General features: G+C 40.0%; 1 protein-coding gene across 6 annotated transcripts in view; it reads right to left on the reverse strand.

Annotated features, from left to right (window-relative positions):
• IGF1 (insulin like growth factor 1) overlaps positions 1–24142 on the reverse strand; it is a 79183-nt gene that overhangs the window by 4715 nt on the left and 50326 nt on the right. For 2 of the 6 annotated variants that reach the window (XM_063614338.1, XM_055236017.2), the window contains exons 3-4: positions 15141–15322; positions 13585–13636 (exon numbers count right to left, since the gene is read on the reverse strand). In XM_063614338.1, coding sequence (XP_063470408.1) covers positions 13585–13636; positions 15141–15322 — 234 coding nt within the window. Of the gene's footprint in view, positions 1–13196; positions 13637–15140; positions 15323–24142 lie in introns of those variants that run through there. The other 4 variants (XM_055236013.2, XM_055236015.2, XM_055236019.2 and 1 more) reach the window with 2 other exon arrangements.

Here is a 24142-nt window from a genome sequence, read left to right on the forward strand (position 1 = left end):
TTTTAATATGAAGGCTGGGGAAAAAGATTAACTGCCACACCTTGGGAATAATACCTATTGGCCAAGGCCCATAGGGATCTGGCAGTTTTTCTTACACATGTTTTCCAGTTCTACTTGGAACATTAAGCATTAGAGTTATCACCAAGTCCTTCAAGAAAGGTAGCTAGCATTTTATGAGTTGATGGTCAACATCTTGTACTGACTGAGTAGAAGGAAGATGACATCATTGTGTACAAACATTCATTAAAGTAGCTCAGTGACCACTGCAAAAAGGATAAAAAGCTGGTAGAAAGAAACTGGGCATTTGTATAGAATAACTTGAAATGCCATCTGTTTTAAATCCTGGCACTTCCCCTCAAATATCACAAAAGACCACTTAAGATACATTTGTTGTGGTGCAAAGCATCTACTGCTAAGCTCCTGGTAAACTTGAGTTCTTTTTTTTTTTTTTTGAAATGGAGTCTCGCTCTGTCGCCCAGGCTAGAGTTCAGTGGCGCGTACTCAGCTCACTGCAACCTCTGCCTCCCGGGTTCAAGCGATTCTCCTGCCTCAGCCTCCGTAGTAGCTGGGATTACAGGCCCCTGCCACCACGCCCGGCTAACTTTTGTACTTTTTAGTAGAGATGGGGTTTCACCATATTGGCCAGGTTGGTCTCGAGTTGCTGACCTTGTGATCCAACCGCCTCAGCCTCCCAAAGTGCTGGTATTACAGGCATGAGCTAAACTTGTGTTCTTAATCTTACATTGGGTTCTGCTTTCTTTATTTTTATTTTTATTTTTTTGAGCTGGTGTCTCACTCTGTCACCCAGGCTGGAGTACAGTGGTGCAATCTAGGGTCACTGCAACCTTTGCCTCCCAGTTCAAGTGATTCTCATGCCTCAGCCTCCCAAGTAGCTGGGATTACAGGTACGTGCCATCATGCCCAGCTAATTTTTTGTATTTTTAGTAGAGATAGGGTTTCGCCATGTTGGCCAGGCTGATCTTGAACTCCTGACCTCAGGTGATCTGCCTGCCTCAGCCTCCTGAAGTGCTGGGATTACAGGCGTAAGCCACCGTGCCTGGCCATGTTCTGCTTTCTTATAGGAGTTCTCTAGAAAAATGAGAGAAGGACACATGGGGCCACTGAATAGCATCATTAATGTTCCCAAACTCCTTGAAATGTTTTTGTTCAATTCTCAATCAACACTGTTGATGGTCTGTAGCTCATCAAACCCCCAAAATAGATATTATTAAGGATGCCATCTCTCTGCCTAACTACTAACCAAATTAATTAACAGGCAGAGAAACACACTAATTTGAATTTTACCTTTTGTTTTTCTGTTTAAGAGGCATACCAGCTCAAAATAAGAAGATCTTTAAGCATCTGCAATGCCCAAACTAAGAAAATATTCAGGAATGAAATGGGAAAAAGAAAGCCTCATAAAGCATTTAATCTCCATTCTTCCTCTCAAGCCAAATTAATCCCAAATTTCTACAAGAAAACATTAAGGTACCATTATGCTTCACTCTTTAAATTAGCGGGGGGCTATAGCAAAAAGAATTGAGGTTAGATTGACCAACCACATACATCTTATTTTTTGTCTCCAATAGAGAGATTCTTTTTATTTTCTCTCAGAGCACAAGGTATAAAGTGAAAAGTCTGAGCAGAGGGATCCCCTGGTCTGTTTCTTCTGGGTCTGTCTCAGCATCACAGCAAAGCCATGGGCTGAAACTCACTTGAGTGAAGCAGATGCTGTGCCAAGTAGCATGATTCCCATGCACACACGTGCACGGTGGAGGCCATTCAAACCAGCTGGGATGTCGTCTGGTTTGCATTTGGCTCTCTTCCCAGGCTGTCACATGTGACTTCTTTGTTGCAGACAATGACAGTGACAAAACAAAAGCATTCAGGGACTAGGTCTCAGTTGCATCTGTTGCTTTGCTCATTGTCTTAACTTAATTACGCCGGCCACCCTTGACAATGGGCGGCAAGTGGAGGCATGTTAGAAGCAGCCGTCATCAGAGCTGGCACCCACCTTCGGTGCACTTCTTGAAGGGTTATGAAACTGTCCCACATTCAGTCAAGCAAAAACTTTTCACTTCAGCAGCTTGTCCAATACAAAAAAACCAGCTGAAACTGTTTCTAGTATGCAACTAGACAGATTTTTAAAAGGAAAACAGTAGTGAGTAAATACTGTTTCCTATTGACACCAACGAAAGTAAGACTATTAAGAAAATGTTGATCCTCCAGCCCACTGGGGTTGGTTAAAGAAGTTTACCCTTCAGAAGGAAAGGTTAACCAACACATTGGGAAATAAGTTTGTGGAGGGTTTAATTTGTGATATATATGATTACCCATTATGTACAGACACACATATTTAGGGTGCTAGAAAAGGCCCTGAAGAGGCCATTCACCTTCTCCCATTATCTCTTGGTTCTTATCCTAGCTCCAAGCTTTCCTTTGGAAAGCTATCCACAGATTTTTCAATTAAGATTACTGTGCCAGGTGTGGTGGCTCACACCTGTAATCTCAGTACTTTGGGAGGCCGAGGTGGGCAGATCACTTGAGGTCAGGAGCTGGAGACCAGCCTGGCCAACATGGTGAAACCCTGTCTCTACTAAAAATACAAAAAATTAGCCTGGTGTGGTGGCGTGTGCCTGTAGTTTCAGCTACTCAGGAGGCTGATGCAGGTGAATTGCTTGAACCCAGGAGGCGGAGGTTGCAGTGAGCTGAGATTGTGCCACTGCATTCCAGCCTTGGTGACAGAGTGAAACTCTGTCTCAAAAAAAAAGATCACTGAGGACTAATAACAATGGCAATAATAATCTTGCTTAACATTTGCAGAGGCTTTACAGTTTACAAAATAATATCACCGAATCCTTACAATCACCACATGAGGTGATGCGGTGTTGTTCCTGTCAGTCCCATGTACAAGCCGAGGCTCGCTAATATTTAGTAATGTGCTTGAGGTCACAGAGGAACAAACTGATAGACAAAGGGCTAAAATAATAACAGTTCCCATTACTTGAACATTTGTTATGTGCTGGGGATTGTAGTATGTATGTAAATTGCATATATTTTCTTGTTTCCTATAGTTCTCTCAGGGATAAGTACTACTGTCTTGACTGTTTTATCTTTAAGGAATCTGAAACTTAGGATAAACAATTTGCCTAATTTCTTATGATGGAGGTGTGATGGTGGTTGGAATTTGGACCTATTCCTTCTGATTCTGGAGCTCACCAGTTAACCACTCTGCTAAACTGCCTCCCCAAGAGGTGAAAAATATCTAGTGCTTTCAAGTCCAAATCACTTTCCAATAGCAATAGTTGATAATATCATGAGGTGCCCATGCTCCCAGATGGGGGTAGATGCTGGTTTAGAGGGCAAAGCTGTGCCATGGGACAGAAGACTCAATGAGGAGGGTGAGTATTACCACAAGCTGGGACCCATTTGTAAAGGTATTTATAGAAGTCTAGGAGCACAGTATTCAATTAGCAAAAGCAAACTCCCTAGATATTATAACCCCCCTTTTTTCCTCCCCACCTATCTTTATGAGATTTTGCCTGAGAGATAGAATCTAAAAGGATAAAAATAGGCTCTTTAAACTTCAGGGAGGAAGCAGTGATGCTTTCAATAGACTATGTTTCCATCTCCACCCACTCCAAACAAGTTAAGTATTGTAATGACATGAAGTCTAGGAAAAGCCTGGCACTCTATAAAAAATACTGGGAAAATTCTGTCCAGCATGGAATATCAGCAGCTTATTGTACAGCATAAAGTACTAACTCAGCATTGACCTTCTCCCAAAAAGGGCAAAATGAGAAGAAAAGAGCAGTGGATGATTGGAAAGAGGGCTCAGATATCAGCCCTTTACCTGTTGAAAGGGATGTGCTATAACAATTTTTCTGGCTTGGCCTGGGGACATGTGAAATGGTGGAGGATGATTTAGATGTCTCAGTATCAACTTTGATATCTCTTTACTTCAGGGAATCACAAGTTCAGATTCCAGGAGAGTTGGATCAGTCTTTCCTCTCTGGCAGCCAGGCAAAGCGAGGGTCATGCGATCTACTCAGCACTTTGAGATGTGACTTTAAACCAAAGAACAAGGTGCACATTTTGAGAAACCTGTACTACTCGTTTATGTGGCTGCTTCTTTAACAGAGTGAGGGATATGTACTTACTGGACACAGTTTTCGTCAGCTCAGCATCATGTTTTTTTCTGGAAACCTCACCCCACTTTTTATGTGGTTGTAGGAATTCCCCCGCCCCCTGGCTCTAGTGGACTGGACCAGGGCAGGCTCCTCCCAAGAGCCAGTGACCAAGTGTGGTGGGGACATCGAGGCAGACCTATTTCTGAGAAACACAGGAATTTGTTGGGCAACTTTATTGCCCAACTTTGGCTCAAAAACTCCATGATGACTTTGCTGAACTTTCCTTAGACCATAGACCCACCAAAAATGTTTCCAACCAATCTGCTGTCCCTCTCTCCTTCCCTTGGGGTCAGGCTTATCTTGCAATCTGATGGCTTTGCCTATCCTCCCCTATTTCTGTTCACGCATTAATTCCCCCTAATAAAACCCCTGCTCATTTAACACCTTCTCATCTTCTGTTTCTTGGAGGACCTCATCTTACATATCTGGTTTGAATCCTAGCTCTCCCACACAGTAGTTGTGTGACCTTTGATAATCACTACATTGTGCTGTCCTCAATTTCCTCTTCTGTAAAATGAAAGTGTGGGGTAAGAGCACCTACCTCAGAGTGGTGTTGTAACTGGATGTAATAACCCTCAGTCATTTATCTGGCATGCGGTATAGTTGTATGCAGGAGAATCTACTGTTTAGAAAAAACTTGAACCTAATTGTTAGCACCATCAGTCTGTTCTGGCTTGTGTGCTGTAAGAGCCCTCTCTGGGTCTACATTTGTTCAAGCATTGATGTTCTGTAGAGTAAATTCTGCATGTTTGTCTCTCCACTAAAACATAAGTTCCTTGAGAGCAGGTAGCATATTTCCTTCACTTCTATATCCTCCCCAGACCCAAGCAAAGTGTTTGAGCAAAGTGGCAAACCAGGAAATGCTCATTAAATGGACGCGAATTTCCTGCAGGAATGATGGAATGGAGTTCAGGTCAACAGCAAATATTGCATGGCTGCTTACTTTCTTCCTGTGGTATTTTCTACAAGGACAAATAGCACAGAACCCCCTGCCATCTCATACAAGTGACAGATTGTTTATGGTAAATATCAACTAAGAAATGCAGGAGAGAGTGTAGTGCTTGATTAACACACTGTGGTCTATCTATCTCGGGTTTGGATTCTACTTGATCACTTGGTAGCCCAAGACATTGGAGAGACACTTAGCCATACTCAGCCTGAGTTTTCCTATCTATACAATAGTGATAATTGTGGTACTCACTCTGCAAGCTTCATGTGAAGATTAAATGAGGTGATTCCCTATAGCCCTTGCCACAGGGCAAGTACCTAATCAATATCAGCTATTATGATTCTTTTAAATTTACTTTTTAATTGTTACTATTGTCAAAGCAGTTTGCATGCTAGAGTGCTGCCCTTTCTCTGGCTGAATGTGGGGAAACGGTAGCTAGCTCCTTGGTTTCCAGAGCTCCCTTGAATGCTGGGAGAGTGGACTTAACAGCTCTGTTTTCTAGTGACTGGAGCATCCCTAGGAATCTCCAGGAATCAGAGGACTTTATTCCAAGATTATCTTGACTTAGCAACTTTCTTACTCTTTAAAGTCTACCACCTGACTCTATTTCAAATATTTCTTCCTGTGATGTAAAAAATCTCTATCGAAATGGTTTAAAAGCCTGGGGAACAAAGAAAAAAAATGCCAAGGGTAGTTTCCCTTGCTGACAAGAGGTGTTTACGTTGCCTTTAATAGTCATGTAGGATGTTGTAAAATACTTCAGGATCAGGGCTCCCTAGACTGTTGATTTTATGGGCAGCTTGTTTAGTTAGCTGTTTGTTTGTGTTACATTTTTAAATTTAAAAAATGTTTAAGCTTACTGTCTTTCGCAGAGGGAGTTGATTTTGGAATTGTTGAAAGGTTCAAATGTGGTATTTTAAAAAGTGAAACACCAGATTCTAGCAATTTTGCTATGTGCTAAAGATTCAGCACATTCGTACCTAAAACCTGGATTTGATTATTCTTTTTCTCTTAAGCCTCCGAAATGCCGTTGTTTCATCTGACATACAATTTATGCTAGAGTTACTTAAACTGGTGTATGCAGTAACTCCTATTACAGTGTCCTTGGGAGATGTGAGGCCTAGGGATTTTACCTTTTGGTATCATTTCAATGCAATAGTGATGAGTTCACAGGGTTAGGAGGAAAGGGTGTTTCCCTCTTTCACTCATTCCTTGTGTGTGTGACAAATCTGGGCAGAACATTCAAATGCTGTGTTCTGAATTTTCCTCCTCAGTGAATTGAGAGAAATTTTGGAAGTTTGGAAGGCTCTCTTGAACTTTTAGGATGAACAAAATAACACTATGACAAGTTAAATTGATTTGCCTCTGTTTGAGGTTGATGGGGGCCTTCAGCATACAAAAGTAAACATGCAGAGTGCCAGCCAGTGCTATTCCAAGGCAGAGAATGGCTCAAGAACATTTTATGCATGCATAGAGTTTTAAAAAAATCAGAATTGTGGCACTGTGCCAAAAGCACCTCTACCTTCATCCTAGTGTTCTTTTGAAGAAGAAAAGATATTATTATTTACAGAGAGACAAATCAGAGCATTCAATAGTGACCTAGGTAAAACAATACTGACAAAATAACAGTAATTATACTATGCATTTATTGATTCATTCGTATTTTTAATTCCTTCTAGTCTTCCAGTGCCTCACGAGCTAGTCAAGCATGCCACATACTTACACCATGACATAAACATTGCACATCCCCAACTCTACAATTGTCAGCTGATTGAGAACCTTACTCAACCGTCAACCTGCCATGGTCTTGCTCCTAAGGAACTTTTGTCTTGCCATAATTGTGAACTAAAGCCGTGAAAATAGCACATCATATTTTCACAGATGGCAGGGCTAGTTGGTCCTTGATTACTTGACCTCTTGGTGCTGGCTGGACAGAAAGCCCCATGTGAATGTTTATACATCATACCCAGAATTTTGCAGAAACTTTAGCCATGGATCCCAGCTTGGAAGCTTGGACCATTTGGCCAGTTTGGGTTTGAGTAAAATTTCTTGGTCTTTCACTGGGAACTTTGGAGTTATTTTATGAGACAAGAGCTGCCATCACACTCAGCTTTTCATAAATCTTGCCCTTAACATCTTATCTTCATATGGACATTTTGACCATGTCAGTTAGAGAAGCCCAGGAGGACAAGGTAACCCATTGTCATCTTTTTTCCAGAGTGATCATAACAGATGCCTACTCAAATAAATGAATGTTCCTTTATCTCACCCAATGGGCATGAAAGCATATGACAGACTGAATAAAGGAAGTTAGAGGCTAATGTTTAAGAAACAGGAAAGTGGTAGAAGAGACATTTGATGGGTTTTTCCCATAATCCCAGTCCCTAATAGAAGTAAGGGCAGGGGATGATAGAAGGAAGATTGGCTGGATGCATTGACCTTTGGTTGTAATGGGTCAATAATTAGACCTAGAAATTTCTAAAGTTGCAAATTGGTTCTATAGGAAAGTTACTGCAATCTATAGATAGGGACCTAAAGAATCTTTCTCTGTATGTTAGATAGAAAATGGTCGAAGTCCCTGGATCCTCAAAAGATACAACAAAAAGAAAACCAACTTCTTTCCGCCCCTCCAATAATGTCCTCTCTATTTTCTGAATAATTTTCAATTTAGGATGAGAAACAGGCTTTTGAGAAGACCAAGGAATCCTGCAGTTTTTACTGAATGATGGTTAGTTTTTACAGAGGAATTTACCTTCACTGAAAGAAAATCCAGGAAACTATTCTCACCTGTAATTTTGGTAAATAGTTACCCCCAGCTCTGTAATGGGTGCAACGATGCTAGAACACAAAGGTGCACACACACATACACAGGTGCACGCACACACACACATGAAGAGGGTAAACTAATCCCCTTCCCCTCAAAACTGTTTGGTATAGTTTATTACAGATTCTAAATTGCTGCCAAGGACATTTAGAATTAAAATAGTTTGATGCACCTTTAGCATTCTTATTTCTAACCATCATACTTCCACTTTTTAAAAAGTTAGCTTCTTGACCAATGGTTCTTAAAACTATAACCATATTAGTTAAAAAAATAAAGATGGGAATTTCCAAAATGTTTTCTAGCTCCTGTTACTCATCTAACAATAGGCAATGAAAGTTATAATTGAGTTCTTGGTATGATAAGAACTTTCTTAGGGGCTATCTGGAAGAATCAGATATGGACTCATAAACCTCTTGTCCCATAGCTCTCATCATTTCCCTGCTGTTCTCAATCTCCACTTCTCTCTTCTGGAATTTAAACATAAGTTTATATTTTTAAATAATTTATTTTGGACACTGGATGAAAATGGGATGGCACTAAAGGCATTAAGGAGTCCCATTAAAAAAGGACTTCCAAATATGTGGGCATCAGGGAAAAGTTCTGATTCCAGTTAGGCCTTTGGGGATGACGGAAAAGCTGATTTTCACCTTGCATGTCTGGAAGTTTTGTGGACCTGGAGAATTTTTGCTAAGCTCAGCTACTCCCTCTTTAAAAATTGACCTGTCTTGCTTAGGCCAAAGGAATCAGTAACTGGGCTTTAAATATTGAGGTGAGCATACAAACTGGATATTTCAAAACTCATAAAAAGGGATTTGGATTCTGCTTCATCTAAAACTATTAATCTTTTCATTGCTCCTGAAGACTTCCCCTTTAACTAGAGACTATCAATGTTGCCCTTGGATTAAAAGTCAACTCTGTGTTATCTAGTGAATATCGCAAAAAAGCCCTATTATTTTCATATGGGCAAATAAAAAGAATAGACCTCATCTTGCCCAGTGGATGTTAACGGACTTGAGAAATTGCAGAATTTATTACCTAAGAAAACAATGTTTCCCTTTAGTGGGAGGGAGGTCCTCAAGGAATGGAGGCAAGAGAAGGGGAATGGCTCTTTGGAAGCTCATTTCTTTGCCTCCTTTCCACCTTTACATTTGAACAGTGCATACATTAGAAGCTGTGTGAGGTTTTGTTTGTTTTCAAGAGATGTTTGAAAAAAGATCAAATGCTTGTGAAAGGCACTGGATTGGCAGCCCTAGAAACTAAAGTGTCCCGGAAGCTGTGTGAGCCTGGATATATCCTGCATTTCTATTTATTTTGGCAATTTTACTTAAAACTACCAATAACTGGAGTTCATGCTACAATTAAATTTTCCCCAGCCACCATGAAATGAAAGCACATATTACATTTAATTTTAACTAGTTGAGAAAAATGGCGGTTTTCTGAAAGTTCGTTATATGACCCAGAAACAGAAGCAATGGCTCTCACGTGGGAGAGCCAAGCTACCTATTTAAGTTGGAATTATTCATAGAACCAGGGGTTCTCTGGATTGGAATGGTTCTTAGGTCATTGAGTTCTCTTATTTTCCTACCACATGCTTGAAACTCTTCTACCACATCATGGAAAAGGGTGGCAAGCTTGGGCTTGAAGTTTTTGGTGACACAAGACTGGCTTCTACTTCAGGAGACCAACTTCTTTTTCACATAGCTCCAATTTTCAGAGGTAAGTAAAATAATGTTAACTAAAACTTGAATAATGCTTACTACGTGCTAGATACCATTTTAAGCACTATAATATATGTCTTTGAATATACACCGCCCACTCCTTGCACAGAAACACACATGCACACACTACACTCACACACATACACACACACACACACAATCTCAATAAACCCTCACAACAACTGAATAAGGTAGATTCAGTTGTTACCCCTATTTAACAGATGAGGAAACTGAAGCACACATAAATTACCTGATTTGCCCAAAGCCACAATGTAAGTAAAAGCCAAAATTTGAACCCAGGTAGTCTGAATCTACATTTTGTACTCTTAATGACTATATTTTATTATTTATTTATTTTTTAAATTTTTTTTTTTTTGAGACAGAGTCTCACTCTGTCACCCAAGCTGGAATGCAGTGGCAGGATCTCGGCTCGCTGCAACCTCTGCCTCCCAGGTTAAAGCAATTCTCATGCCTCAGCCTCCTGAGTAGCTGGGATTACAGATGCGTGCCACCACGCCCAGCTAATTTTTTTGTATTTTTAGTAGAGATGGGGTTTCGCTATGTTGCCCAGGCTTGTCTTGAACTCCTGAGCTCAGGCAATCTGCCCGCCTTGGCCTCCCAAAGTGCTAGGATTACAGGCATGAGCCACTGTGCCCAGCCTTAAAGACTACATTTTAGCTTCTCCAATGCTTATAACTCTTGTTCATGCCTAGTACAGAGGTTTGCACATTGTAGATGCTCAATAAAAAATACTTTTCACCAATTTTATTTCAGGATGATTATTCCATACATACTCCAATTAGTTTTACACACAATTATCAATTTGCCCTAGGAAACAATTGAAGTTGAAACACTGGAATTTTAAATGATTATTAATATTCTGCCTACTTCAAAGAAACATTAAGGGGAGTAATAGGTATATAATATTCACTATGAAATTCTTAGCCAGTTGCCACCTGTGGCAATAGGTCCTTGAACAATTTCAATTTGGCCAGAGAAGGAAATTGCAAACATGCAAGACTTGTATAAGCATAGCTCCTATGCCTTTCCTTTTTTACTCTGTACTTGCATCACTGTCTTATGCAGGAGAATAGGAATCATTTCATCTCAGCAGTGCCACTTGTTTTTATGGTGTCTTTCTACCACTATTCATCAGCCTATGTCACTCATTTGTCCATCCGACCATCCATCCATCCATCCATCCATCCATCCATCCATCCATCCATCCAACATTATATGCCATGTATATCACTAGATGCTTGGGTATTGATACTGGAAAGAAGGAAATGGAAAGATAATATAGATTCTTTCTGTTTTCTTGGTTCATATTATTCAGTAATCACATGTAGGCATTCCAGATAATTGCTTTAGAGTTGATAAAACTCATTCCGAAAAGAACTGTCTTATAGTACGTAGTTTGCTAGTTCAGCATTCTTTAACTAGAAAGTCTTTTTGTTCTTCCTTTCCTTTCCTTCCTTCCTTCCTTCCTTCCTTCCTTCCTTCCTTCCTTCCTTCCTTCCTCCCTTCCTTCCTTCTTTGCTTCCTTTCTTCCTTCCTTCCCTCCCTCCCTCCCTCCCTCCCTCACTCCTTCCTTCTCTCTCTGCCTTTGCTTTAGTTCCTCTTCAATGAAGTTTATGATTGGGTATAATTATAGTTTATTCAAAGCTTTCCACAGGACATGAATTCTTAGTTATTCAATGGAACTGTGGTCCCTTGAAGAGCCATCTATGTTTATATGCTACTGTAAGGTGATGGTTGTAGTACGAATTGGCTTCTGCCTGCAGCTGATCCTAAAGCCTGGATGTCTTAGCTGGAGAACTTAGCATCTCCTGAATAAGGTGACTGGCCACTTGGGCTAAGGCACCATCCTGGCTTCTCTCTACTCTGATAAGCCAGGATCCACTTTGCAACCACAGCAGCAGTGGCTTGGCTCCCATGTGGGGCTTTGGCATGCTTTCAGTTAGACCTTTTCCTCCTGGATTGAGCCGTGAATGTGTCCATCATATTTAAGTAATCCTGGGTTTTCAGTGAATCACTAGAAAGGGTGATCCTGGAGTAAAAAGCATGGCAGGGGCATGGAGGACCAGGCAGAAAGGAGGTTCCTTTATACCATGACATCTTCAAAACAGACTAGGATGAAATGCTTCACTTCTGGCTTAGTCATATTCTTACCCCAAAATGTCACCACTTGTTTGGTTGAGAACTTCTGTCTTGTACCCTTTCTCAGCTCTTCTAATTCACAACTTGGAGGATGGCAAGACTTTTTGCTTTATTATCTATGAAGACCCCAATCCTACTGATTAAACCAAGGAATCTGAAGGAGATCTCTAAAATCTGAATTCTATGATTCTATTTAGCTTTTCTTCACCCTCAGGGAAATCCAGCACTTTTGCTCTCATTCGCTCCCTTCATTTCTGCCTTCTCTTTTCCTTCTGGAATTCTTTCTTAGTTGACCCACTTTGATTATGTGCTGTTGTCTCCTGGCCAAAAGAAGAGCAGCTTAGAACCCAAGCACATCTTTACCCACTTCTGGATCTCAGTGTCCTAGTCTTCAAAATAAGGGGATTTCTGAGGCCTCTTCCAGATCTAACATAGTATGTTCCTGGGGTTCTCATGGAGCAGAAACTCAGGATTTCAGATATAAAAATAGATCTGTGGTGGGGTGGTGGAGGGGAGTGTTTTCTAGGAGCTGTAATCAAAATGCAGTGGTTATCATCAGAGATCAGAAGTCTTCTGTCACTGGCCGAATTGCGTCCAAATTCATGTGTTGAAGTCCTAACTCCCAGTATGTCAAAATATGACTGTATTTGGAGACAGTCTTTACAGAGATAATTAAGTTAAAATGAGGTCAGTGGGGTGGGCCCAAATCCAATCTGGCTGGTGTCGTTTCACACAGAGGACATTTAGACACAGATATGTATGGAGGGAAGATGAAGTGAAGACACAGAGGGAGAAGAAGGAGGCCACCGACAAGCCGAGGGAAGGAGCCTATGATAGAGCCTTCTCTAAGGCCCTTGCAAGGGCTGATACTTTGATTTTGGACTTTCAACTCCCAGATCTATGAAAAAATCAATTTCTGTGGTTTAAACTACCCAGCCTATGATACTTTGTTATGGCAGCCCTAGCAAACTTATACATCTTTTATATCTGATTCCAAAGCGCAAAAAAGATGAAGAAAAATGCAGTGACCTCTTCTCAAAAGTTACCTCACAGACCTCACAGGGTTTTAGGCAATACCGGATGCCCTTTGGCCTAAACCCTGGACTTGACTAAGAAATGCAGCCTCCAATGACATTGCGGGAAAAGGGAATCTCGGAACTTCTATGACACAATTCAGTCTTGCTGAGCATTTGGGGCTAATATTTAACTCTGAACATATATTGACATAGGCAATTCTTCCATAACAGATTCATACAAAATTTTAAAATGCATATAGAAGCCTTAATTTTTATTTAAATTCTTTTATTTGTGTTTTAGAGGCAGAGAATAGTGTGTCTTTTTTGCCTCTTTTATAATTTTTATTCTTTTTTTCATTTTTGCCACTGTCTTTCTTTGGGCTTTCTAGGGCATTACATTTTTCTTTTCCATTTTCTCCATGTTTCTTAGTGAGATTCTCTAAAAGGTTACTTCTATTTCCATCACATCATCATCTAGCTCCAGCAGGCCTACTTTTCTTCATTTCCTCTATTGCATTTTCTGCTTTTCATTCTTGCTGTCTGCTCCTCTCTCATCATCCTTGCCTCTGTCTGTTTAGTCCTCCTGTCCTTCATTTTCCTTTTTTGCCTCTGCATTCAGCATTTCTACTTCCAATCTCCCTCCTCTGCTCTTTCTTCTTTCCTCTGATCTGCAGACTTGCTTCTGTCCCCTCCTTCTGTTCCCCTCCTGGATGTGTCTTTGGCCCACCTTTCCTTCTCCTCTGAGACTTCATGTTCTTGTTGGTAGATGGGGGCTGATACTGTAAACATCACAAAAATAATTGCATTGAGAACAAGTGGTTCCCATGGTGCCCCTTTGAATGAGCTCAGAATGCCCAGGCTCCATATGATGCAGGAGACAGCACTCGTGCTGGAGAGGGGTCTAGACCTCAGTCACAAGACCCACCATTCCAGAACTTTGGGACTCATCTCTTGACACCTACCCCCTCCCCAGTTAGAAACCAAGAGGCGCTGGGTCACCTGGGAAGAGAAAGAATGAATCTGCCTTTGCCCCAGCAAGCACACTTTCCTGCCACATTCACCTAAAAGTCTTTTCTGAGATCCTTGCTTCTTGCCTGGCCAGTGGCTACTGTGTTCTGTGTGTGTTGGGTCTTGCCCAGTCCCCTTCTATCCTTCAGAGGGGTTCCCTGGGGTCACGTCTCCAATAAGCCACCATGGTCCTCTTCTAGCCTCAGCTGAGGTTTAAGACCAGGAAGCAGCAAAGGTGTCATGGTGAACTTCTTGATCTCTCATCTTGTGCTTTTGCACAATATTATTAGTTCTAGCTCCAAAGATTAAAACCACATGTTGGCATTTCTTTTTTAACAGAGTCCCCAAAAGACTTAAATGAGAGCTATTTCTTTCCTTACTCAACTTCCTTGCCTTCTCTTTTTCCTCCTTTACCTTCTCTTTAGTTCTTATTCTTTCTACTTAATGGCTAAAATTTTAATCTCTTATATTCATTTGTTCATTCATTCACTCATTCAAGAAAAATCGATTAAGTGACTAAATGTGCATCAGATGTTTTATGTACTTCTGATGGGATAGATGGTACCTCTGAGGTTTGTTTACAGTCTAGCTCTTAGAAAATGATGCCTGCAGATTTTGATCATTACAAAGTTCTAGGCATTCTTATAGCCAGACAGAAATTTCTATTTTTAATGTTTTGTGTTTAATTATGCTTGCTACTGAATATGAATTTTGAATAGTTCCCATTAGCCTTTTATTTTCTTTGCAAGATTATAGAATCTCAGAAGTTGAAAGGTTACAAGCTTTGTTATTAAGTACAGTTATGGCAGACATTAATGATGGTCCAACAATTACTTTATGCAGGCATGTGAAAAGCATCTCAAAGTATATGCATGAGCTACTTAATTTTGACAACAAACTGATGTGGTAGATATTATTATTATCCCAATGTTACTGATGAAACTGAGGCTTGGATACATCACATTATTTGGCAAGGGCTCTAAGCTGGTGTGTGAGAAAGCCAGGACTTCACTTTTGTCTGATACCAAAGCCCACGTTTGTTTAGCCACTGTTTTGTAACATCTTCCAATCATCACATCGTCCATAGCGGTGGGAGGGGAAATTTGCAATGCAGAGTGACCAAAGAGATGGGGATGTAATCCATCTCTTTGGTTCAAAGGAGCTTTTTTGACTTGTAAGCCAGGATACTATGGGGCAGGATTTCTGCTTGGCCCACCCACATGCACAGGAGAGAGACCACTTGAGGATGGCTGGATCCCACCCAGGTGGGCTTACCTTCTGGGTCTTGGGCATGTCGGTGTGGCGCTGGGCACGGACAGAGCGGGCTGACTTGGCAGGCTTGAGGGGTGCGCAATACATCTCCAGCCTCCTCAGATCACAGCTCCGGAAGCAGCACTCATCCACGATGCCTGTCTGAGGTGCCCTCCGACTGCTGGAGCCATACCCTGTGGGCTTGTCTGCACAAATCAAACAGAGTGGCCACATGTTAGGGTGGAATCTGCTTTCTTCAGTCTTCCACCCAGCTCCTGCCTCTCCCCACATCTAGTCAACCTACGTATTCTGCAATGTCTCAACCTCTTCTTGAAACTTCCCCAATGATTCCTGACCCCACGGATCTTTCTGAATGCCAGTATGTCTCCCGGAGTCTGTACCACACTCATTAGCACTAACTCATTCACCATGCTATTTGTGGTAACTCTCCCCAAGTTTTGCAACCGATAGGCAAGGATCTTGTCTATGCCCAATCCTAGTCTTTTCTTATATATTGGCTTCAGAGGATGATAGAAATATTAAAAGAAGATCATGCATTGTTTTCTTAATCTTGTTGGTAACTCTGCATTGTTTTTATAAGCAGGACAGCTCACATGTTTGCCTTTTTGTTTAACTGCTTTGACTATATAGTCAGGTTGAACATCAAACAGTTTTTAAGTTTGGAAAGGGCTCCTCATTTTACTAATGTGAAAACTGAGACTCAGAGGTGGCAAAGACTTGCTCAAGGTCATTCATGCAATAAATCGGGGAGTCAAGATGCAAACTGAGATCTACTTGCTGCAAAGCCCAAGTGCCTCATTGAGGAGCCCAGGAGAACTGTTGTATGACTCTGGAAAAGTCACTAAGCTCTCTGGGCCTCAGTTTTCCCATTTATGTAATGGAGTTAATAATATCTTCCTTGTAAGAATTGTTTGAGGATTAAATGAAATCAAGTATGAATAATGCATAGCACAGCACCTGACATATAGTGTAGGTCCTAAATAAATCATAGCCAGCTTTCTGTGAGTACCGTTTCCAGGATCCTGTGTGGTTTGTGAAGAAGCATTGTCACTATTGGCCGTGTACAGAAGTCTTGGGTCTTGAAACTAATTACAATACCAATCTAGTAGGGCTCCCTCTCTTATCACCCCAAGAGGCCAGAACAATGAATTCTATTTCTTATTGAGTAACTACCAAACTGAAACAGTGAACGAAATGTCCATCTCTCGTGTGATTCTGTTCTATCCCAGGCAAAAGCAGAGGGACAGAAACTTGCTTTCTCTTCTCTTCCCTTATCTTTCCTGGTCTTCTCCACGGTTGCTCAGGCTTTATGGAAGAAATTTTGTAAATCACAGGCACAGAAGAATCCAATTTATTAATCTGACATGTATTCAATCTTCATTCCTGACAGAAGAAAACATTACGTTTTAAATCACAAGTCTATGTTTGTGTAGTAATGACACCATTACTTGAGGATAGGGTTTTGAAAGTCAGAATCCCCATGTATTTTGCACTCCCTCACTGGGGGAGATCAGGCCCATGGTAATGGCCTGCTACCAAACCAGTTTGGCTGCCTCCCTGCTGGAAGGGCCAGCATTCATGGCATCCTCTAAGAACCCAAATGCTTTCCTGATGCTTGGCACAGGACCCTGGTGGCTGCTTCCTCCCGTAAGGCAGGTTTATTGTCATTCTTAGGGCAGCTGGAGGTAGTAACTCAGTGAGGGTTCATTTGTGGTCTTTCTGGGTGGAGTCTGCTGTGCAGGTCTCGGAGCAGACCCTGTGGGCTTCCAATGGCTGTGGCATTTGGGAGGGACTGGGCCCTGGCAAGCTGTGCCTCAGCAGGTCCCCTGAGCAATGTAAACAATATTTTTTTGTTTTTTTGTTTTTATAATCTTTTCCTGGAACTATAAATTAGAGGAAAGACACAAATGGGCTTACACTGTCCTTTGTAATCCACAAAGGACTTCTACATACTTTTTGCTAAGTGGCTAGCCAGTAAAGCACAGCTGATACCCTTTGGCTTCTCTCTTGCGGGTGGGGAGGAAGGAAAAGGTGACTTGGCCTATTTTGTGATCATTGTATCTTTTGTCTATTACAGGTAATGATTGCCCTTTATTGAAACTATAAATTTCTTAATGGAATGTAATGGGGATTCATTTGTTGTTTATGAAATAGTAACTTGATGTTTGGGGGTGGGCTGGTAGGAGGAGCTCCAGAAACTTTCAAAGTTAGCCAACTCAGAAACAACTGATTTCAAAATTCATGGTTAGCCTTTGAAGACAGACAAGGGCAGGCTTTGGGATTCCAGGACCTATTTAGTATTTCCCTTTCAAGCTCCTCTAACTTAATTCTGCTTCTGGGGTCCCACAGGTGCTGGAGCTCCTTGTCTGCTATAAGAGGAAGACATTAACCTTCATCATGGGATGGCAGAGATCGTTTCTATGATTGCATATTCACTTCTTGATGACTATAAACAACCATGAAACTCACCACATGTCTATTTCCTCTTGTAAAATAGAAAGTCATCATCATCACAGCAAAAAAAAATAACAGGAAATACCAGCCATCTGGTTTACCACCTTGCTTAAATGAGCTCAGAGTTTGACATGACTCAGTCAAACTCTAAGCTCATCTAAACTCTGAGCTCATGCTTTTTAGTCTGTAGATCGATGGGTTTAGGTACAGAGAATTTTAGGACTTCTCTGCAATGTTCCATAGAGAAAGTTTATCTTATGTCTACATTTGTTTTTTTAAAAAATATTGTTGAAATAGTGGTATACAGACTTAGATTTTGCCATAAATATAATTACCAATTATCTCTAGCTACCACAATCCTAGAGAGATGTTTTTCTTTGTCTACTATAATGTCTACAATGGATTTATTGTACGTCATTGGGAATATATGAATATAACAAGTGTTTACCTATTGCCTTTTGAAGTTTAATTCATCTTTTGAAGTGCCCTGTAAGCTTGATTTCTTCTGGCTCTACATCAAAATATTTAACAAACAAAAAACTCATTTCTCACCAATTGAAAGATCACAGTCGAGGGTCAAAGTTTTGTTCCATATCTTCAAATGCTATGTATTGTTTATTTTTCCAGAACCACAATAAAGATATTTGCTGCTATGGTCTACAGGTAGAATCCTGATACAATGTAATTTATTAGAAAGGTAATAAAACACTTGACTTCAGTATTTGATATTTTCCTATTTGAGATAGTTATTTTTAATGACTTCTAAATTATAACTATTGTCATTTCGACTAATTTTTAAATGAGATGGAACTAATTGTTCTATCTTTGCCTTGAGAAACTCTTCATTAGGTGCTGTATAATTCTGTTCCAGTGGGCAGAATCAGAGCTGGTAGGTGAATGAAAAACAAATATTGGCTTAATATAAGAAAAGCATTCCTAACAATTTGAATTCACAAGTGTTACATATAGGACAGATTTCAGTGAAAAGTAATGAACTCCCCATTGTAGGAAACAGTTAAATAAAGGCTGTAATAAACATTTGTCAGATATCCTAGCAGAAGATTCCTATGTTGAACACAGTGGATGACTGCTATGGTCTTTTCTATTCCAGACATTCTATAACAAGTGAAGAGATGAAGGAGAAAACTGGCTTGGGCCCAATATTCAGTACGGTTGGAAACCACTTCAAGGAAGAGGTGCAAATATATTCTAACTTAGAAGGTAAAAAGTTGTTTTCTATCTATTTGAAGTTCCCCAAGATGCTCTAAACACTTTTTAATTGTCCTTACTCGATGCTACAAAAAAAAAAAAAAAAAAAAAAAGACAGGTGCCTGGTATAGTCCCTTCTACAGCAAGGTGTGGTCCAACAGTTCTGTTGTACTGGCATGATGAAGTGTTCATGCACTTACTCAACTGTTAGAATGAATAGGCATGTATAACATTCCACATAATTTTTCTTGCTGACAAAGTCTTGACATTAAAAATTTATATATTTATTTTGTCAGTTTTGCTTCAAAGGTTTCATAGCATGTAGACCAAAGACTGCTTACCAGACAAGTTGGCCACCACCTAACCTAGACTTTGACTCCTCCATGAGTAGACATAATGTTTAGTCACAATGTACTGCTGTATCTTAAAAGTTGGCCAACAGACAGAATTCCAATGGTTAAACAGCTGGCTTCTATAATAACAGCACTTCCCTTTAAATAATGCATGGTCAGGGGAGTAATTCAATAATCTTCAGGGCAAACTTGCTAGTTACAAGGGTTTTGGGCTGAACTGTGGCATCATCAAAACCACACCAGTTAGCTGAGTCTCACATTTTGTCATGGATGCAAGCAACTCGCTCCCCTCCATCTCTGAAGGGAAATGTGTAATGCTGAGATTTAACCAGGGTCATCACTTCTAGAACAAGGGACTCTGGTTGTTCATTACTGGTAAAAATGGTACTACCTCCTCTACTGATGCTGCATAAGTTTGTGTTTCTTACAGATTTCTGGGAATGCAGTTGGAACAATGTATTCAGCTTAAATTTCCTTTGAAACTTCCCATCTTGCTTATTGAGAAAGTTTTATTTTAACTATTTCAACTCTATCATTGGAAAGGGAAGACATTGATTTGAAGAGTCAGTATTTAAATAATAAAACAATGCAAACGTTTTCAAGTTAGGAAGCAACTAGTTCTTAAGATATACATTTGTTATTCTTTGAGTTCTAAGGAATAAAACTATTCTTTAGAAATTTGCTAACAGGAAGAGGTTCCAAAGTTGATCTTTTTTTTTTTTTTTTGAAAGGAGGAAAAAAGAGGTAAGACAATTAACCTGGATTTTAAGGGCTATTTCTAGAAAATGCTCAATTATGTGTCTGATAAAAAACACAAATGAAATTATTAGCTAATAAGAAATGAACTGCATTTCACTTAGATTAACTAAGGATTGATTACACAACCAAATATTACAGTTAAGATCTGAAGAATCTGGAAACTTAGGTTTTTCACACCAGTTATTTATTTCAGAACTCCAGACACATTGCTGATTTAGAATAACTTGGAATGGTTAGTTTTTTAGGGCAAGATTTTCTCCCTGGGCCGCCTTATTTAATATAAATTCATTTGGTTTGCATTATTTTGCATGGGATACTAGTAGGAAAATTATATAAGATATGAATAATCTTAAAGTAGTCTTCATTTTAGCATTTTAATTACTATTTTCATTTGTGGAAAAGGGAGAATCACCTCCCAATATTTCCTACATCTCTGATGGCTTTATAAGGAAGACTTGAGACCTTTTATAAATTTCTAATATAAGGAAAATTGTGATTATATTATTATCAAGACCCCAATGTAATACATCGAATGGTTGATATTTCCAGAATTCATAGGATTTGCATTTACTTTAAAACATTTTGACAGTCAATATTTTGCCTTTAAATTTTTGTCTATTGAAATCACAACTTGAATTAAAGCAATTATTGAGTTATACATTGTCATGTGCTTAGTAAAGATATGGAAAGAAGCTTTTACTACTGTCAACTGGCCACATCTTTTTACGTTTAGAATAACATGAGTATGTACACACACATACTCAGACACATATTAGGGAATTAAGTGAATTACTGTAGTATCAAAGCTGCTGTAAAACACTTTGAAATTAGGATTTTTAAAAAAGATTTTCTAATATATCTATTGCCTGCCTTATACTTTGCTAGGAGACCCTGTACATTTCTGCTTTTCTGTGGAAGGATCTTTCCAAGTAAGATTGACCTTTGGCATCATCTAAAAGTGAACACTGAGAAAATGTTCTCTTTTCTATGAACTGCATGTCATAAACTTTTCTTGAAAACCTATCAAATTTAGGCATCGATTTCACTTTTGGCCTGTGTTAATTTTTAATTGCCAGTGTTTGCTGGTCTCACTACCTCTCAATTGGACGAGGTCATCTTTTTCTAGGAATTATGGCCCTCTATGACCTGCCCCCACTCTCAGTACTCAGCAACTCTTTCTCAGCTACTAAATCCCCATAACCCAAAAGACCAAAGTCTTCTGTTACCCAATCAAGTCAATGTTTTTGTTTCTCTGAGTCTAAAAGGAATGAAGCAGAGTTCTATGGGGCTGCCCCTTTGTTGACAGCCTCCTTTCTTTTGGAAGCCCAAGTCAAGAGCAGGTGTGAAAAGAGTGCTATTCAGCTCACCTTGGTTTCCAAGGCCAGGAAGCTAAAGTGCAAGTCCTAGGGGCAATAACAGCAAGAGATTCAAAGCAGAAACATTACTGTTTTAGGACTCTTTGGAGAAATGGGCAGACAGAGTGGGAGGCAACATGATGTATTACTTTAGCCTGATACAATGCCCTGGAGGATGAGCGTCTTGCCAGGACAGCACAATTTACTAGCTTAGGTCTGATTCCAGGGCTTGGAGGAGATAGATGTAGCCAACAAAATTATACTTTGGCAAGAGAAATGCTTTGCTGGACAGAAAATGTTGTCCTAAGGGAATGGTTTGGTTTATCAACGTCTAAGGTGAAAGATAATCAAATGCCAAGAGGTCATTTTTATGTTTGAATTATTTCAGTGGGGCCTGCTATATAACTTAGCTACCATTTTCTGGTTATATTGTTTGTATTATTTAGAACATATTACAGAATTTGAATATGATCTGCCTGTGACATCTGTCATACCAATGACAGAAGCAATATGTGAAGTGGCTAAAAGCACAAGTTTTGGAACCAGACAGTCTGGATTCTACCATTTCTTTACTGTTAAGCTTTGATTTGGCAAAGCACTCAATCTTCTAATATTCAGGTCCTCATATGTAAAATGGATATATAAGAGTACCTCCTAGGACTGGTATGAAGATTAAGTGAGAATGTACGCAAAGTGTTTTGCACAATGGCTGCTGTATGGTAAACTATATAAATGTTAACTATTATTATTATGGTGTTGAATTGGTTAACATAGCTAGTTGGGCAGGTATCCTCTTCCTCCATTAATCTTAAAAATGCATCCTTTCCAAAGTTTGGTTGAAGCAGATGGCCTTTCTAGATATTGTTATTCACTAAAGTAAATGAATAGCTGTTTTCTTGAAAGAACATCCAAACTTTATGTTGTATAGACTGGTCTGAATAGTTTTAATCTAGAATAGACACTAGGAGAATGAATCTTTCAATCAAGTCAAATAAGGCATATGGGCTTATCTTGACCCCTTGTTACCTTTGATTTGTCCCAAATAATCCACTGGTTAAAATCACTGACTTTTTGGTATTAATATCAATGCTTCTTATTTCAAAACAATGCTGCAAGGCCTGGGATGAGTGTGGTGAAATACATGGTCAGAAATGGTTTCCCAATCACTTTCACCCAGCATAGTATTTCTCTCACCTCTCTCTACTTCATGCCTCATCTCATTCTGTTCTCTTCTTTTTCTATTTCCTTTCCTTTTCTGCTACTGACAGCCTTTGACATTCTTTTTATTCACTGATGTACTTTTGAGCAAGGCTTATGCCACTGTGGAGTTTATGGTAGGCTAGGTATTAGCATTTCATTTCCTCCCTGGAATGACTGAAAACCAGGGCTCCCTCTCCTGCCAGCCATGCTTTGGGAATAAGCAGTTACCCAGTATACAATGTCACCAGGCTGCTTAATCACTACTCCATCTTGGACCCATGCCTGAATGAGATGAGAACAGACAGCCAGAGAAAGAATAAGAAGGGATGTTGAGGAATCGCATACATGGGCCTTAGCTATCTCATTTTTTTTTTTTTTTTTTTTTTTTTTTTTTTTTTTTTTTTTTTTTTTTTAGAAAAGCTGACAAAAACTGTAAGCCGAGACTGGCTCCAGCCTGGAGATTGTAGCTATGCCACCAGCATTATCTCCTGTACTTACACTCTTATTGTTATTTTACTCTTTCAGATGTGGGAAGAGAGGCCTTGTAACAAAACATAAGGCATTCGTGAGTAGAGGGTAACGCCCTCTTTCTGGTGCCACAGAAAGATGAATCAGCCAAAGGGATATTAAAACACATTCTCTTTATTTTTAGTTTCTCTCTAAAGTCTTTCATTTCTTTTTTTCTTTGCAACTTGGCACCTGCCCTCTGTTCTCAGGGGCCCTGCTCCCCATTAGTCTCCTCAGGGATCTGTTTTTTGCTCAGGGCACATCTGGACATTGTCCCAGGGGTGGGAGTGACATGGTCAGGATGGCAGGTGAAGGGGTGGCGTCTGCCAGGGAAGTCTGGCGTGTCTGGAAGGAGAGTGTTGGGAGGTGGAGGCTCCTTAAAGAGAGGCATCCGGGCCTGAATCCGGGAGTAAACTGTTGGAAGACAGCCTCTACAGCAGCAGAAACAGCCCTTGGCACTGTTGCAGAGAAGGGAGCAGCCAGAGTCAGCGACAGATTGAACACAGGAGAGAGGGAAGGAGGGAGGGCGAGTGGGAGGAGATGGTTTGGTGTTACATGATATAAATAACTGCATGGTGCAGACTTGAGTGCCAGTTGGGTTGTGTGTGATGTCCCTTTCATGCTGGTGTATCAACAGTGTTGTTCTTGGATTGAGAGGTCCTGGGGAATGTTTCTATAGCACCTAGCACAGTGCCATATGCAGAGAGGGAATAAAAACAAGGCAATATGGTATATTGAAAACAACATTGGATTACAGCCCCAAATCCTCTGTGTGGATGCACAAGTCACCCAAATTCTCTGAGATTTAGTTTCTCATGTAAACAACTAAATGTGCTAGATAATATCAAGCACCCCTTCTAAAAAGATGACCCTAAATATCCAGATGGTCATGCAAGACCCACTTTGTAATCAATAATCTATATATATATATATATATATGGCATATTAATGTTTCTAGCTAATAATAGGGGAGTATAGTAGTGAAGTTTGATGAGAAAACCAAGAGTTTTCTCTTTGTTAGATTTAATTTTGGATGTAAACAAGATTTAGAAGCTGACTTTAAGGAAAGCAGGGATCAGTGTTGAGTTTGATGAAGGAAAATGTCTAATTTGCAGTTGGGCTTGATTAGGGGAAGGAGACAAGCCCATCTATATGGATTGCAGAAGCC

Source organism: Symphalangus syndactylus, chromosome 13 (assembly GCF_028878055.3).
Source record: "Symphalangus syndactylus isolate Jambi chromosome 13, NHGRI_mSymSyn1-v2.1_pri, whole genome shotgun sequence".
NCBI lineage: Eukaryota > Metazoa > Chordata > Mammalia > Primates > Hylobatidae > Symphalangus > Symphalangus syndactylus.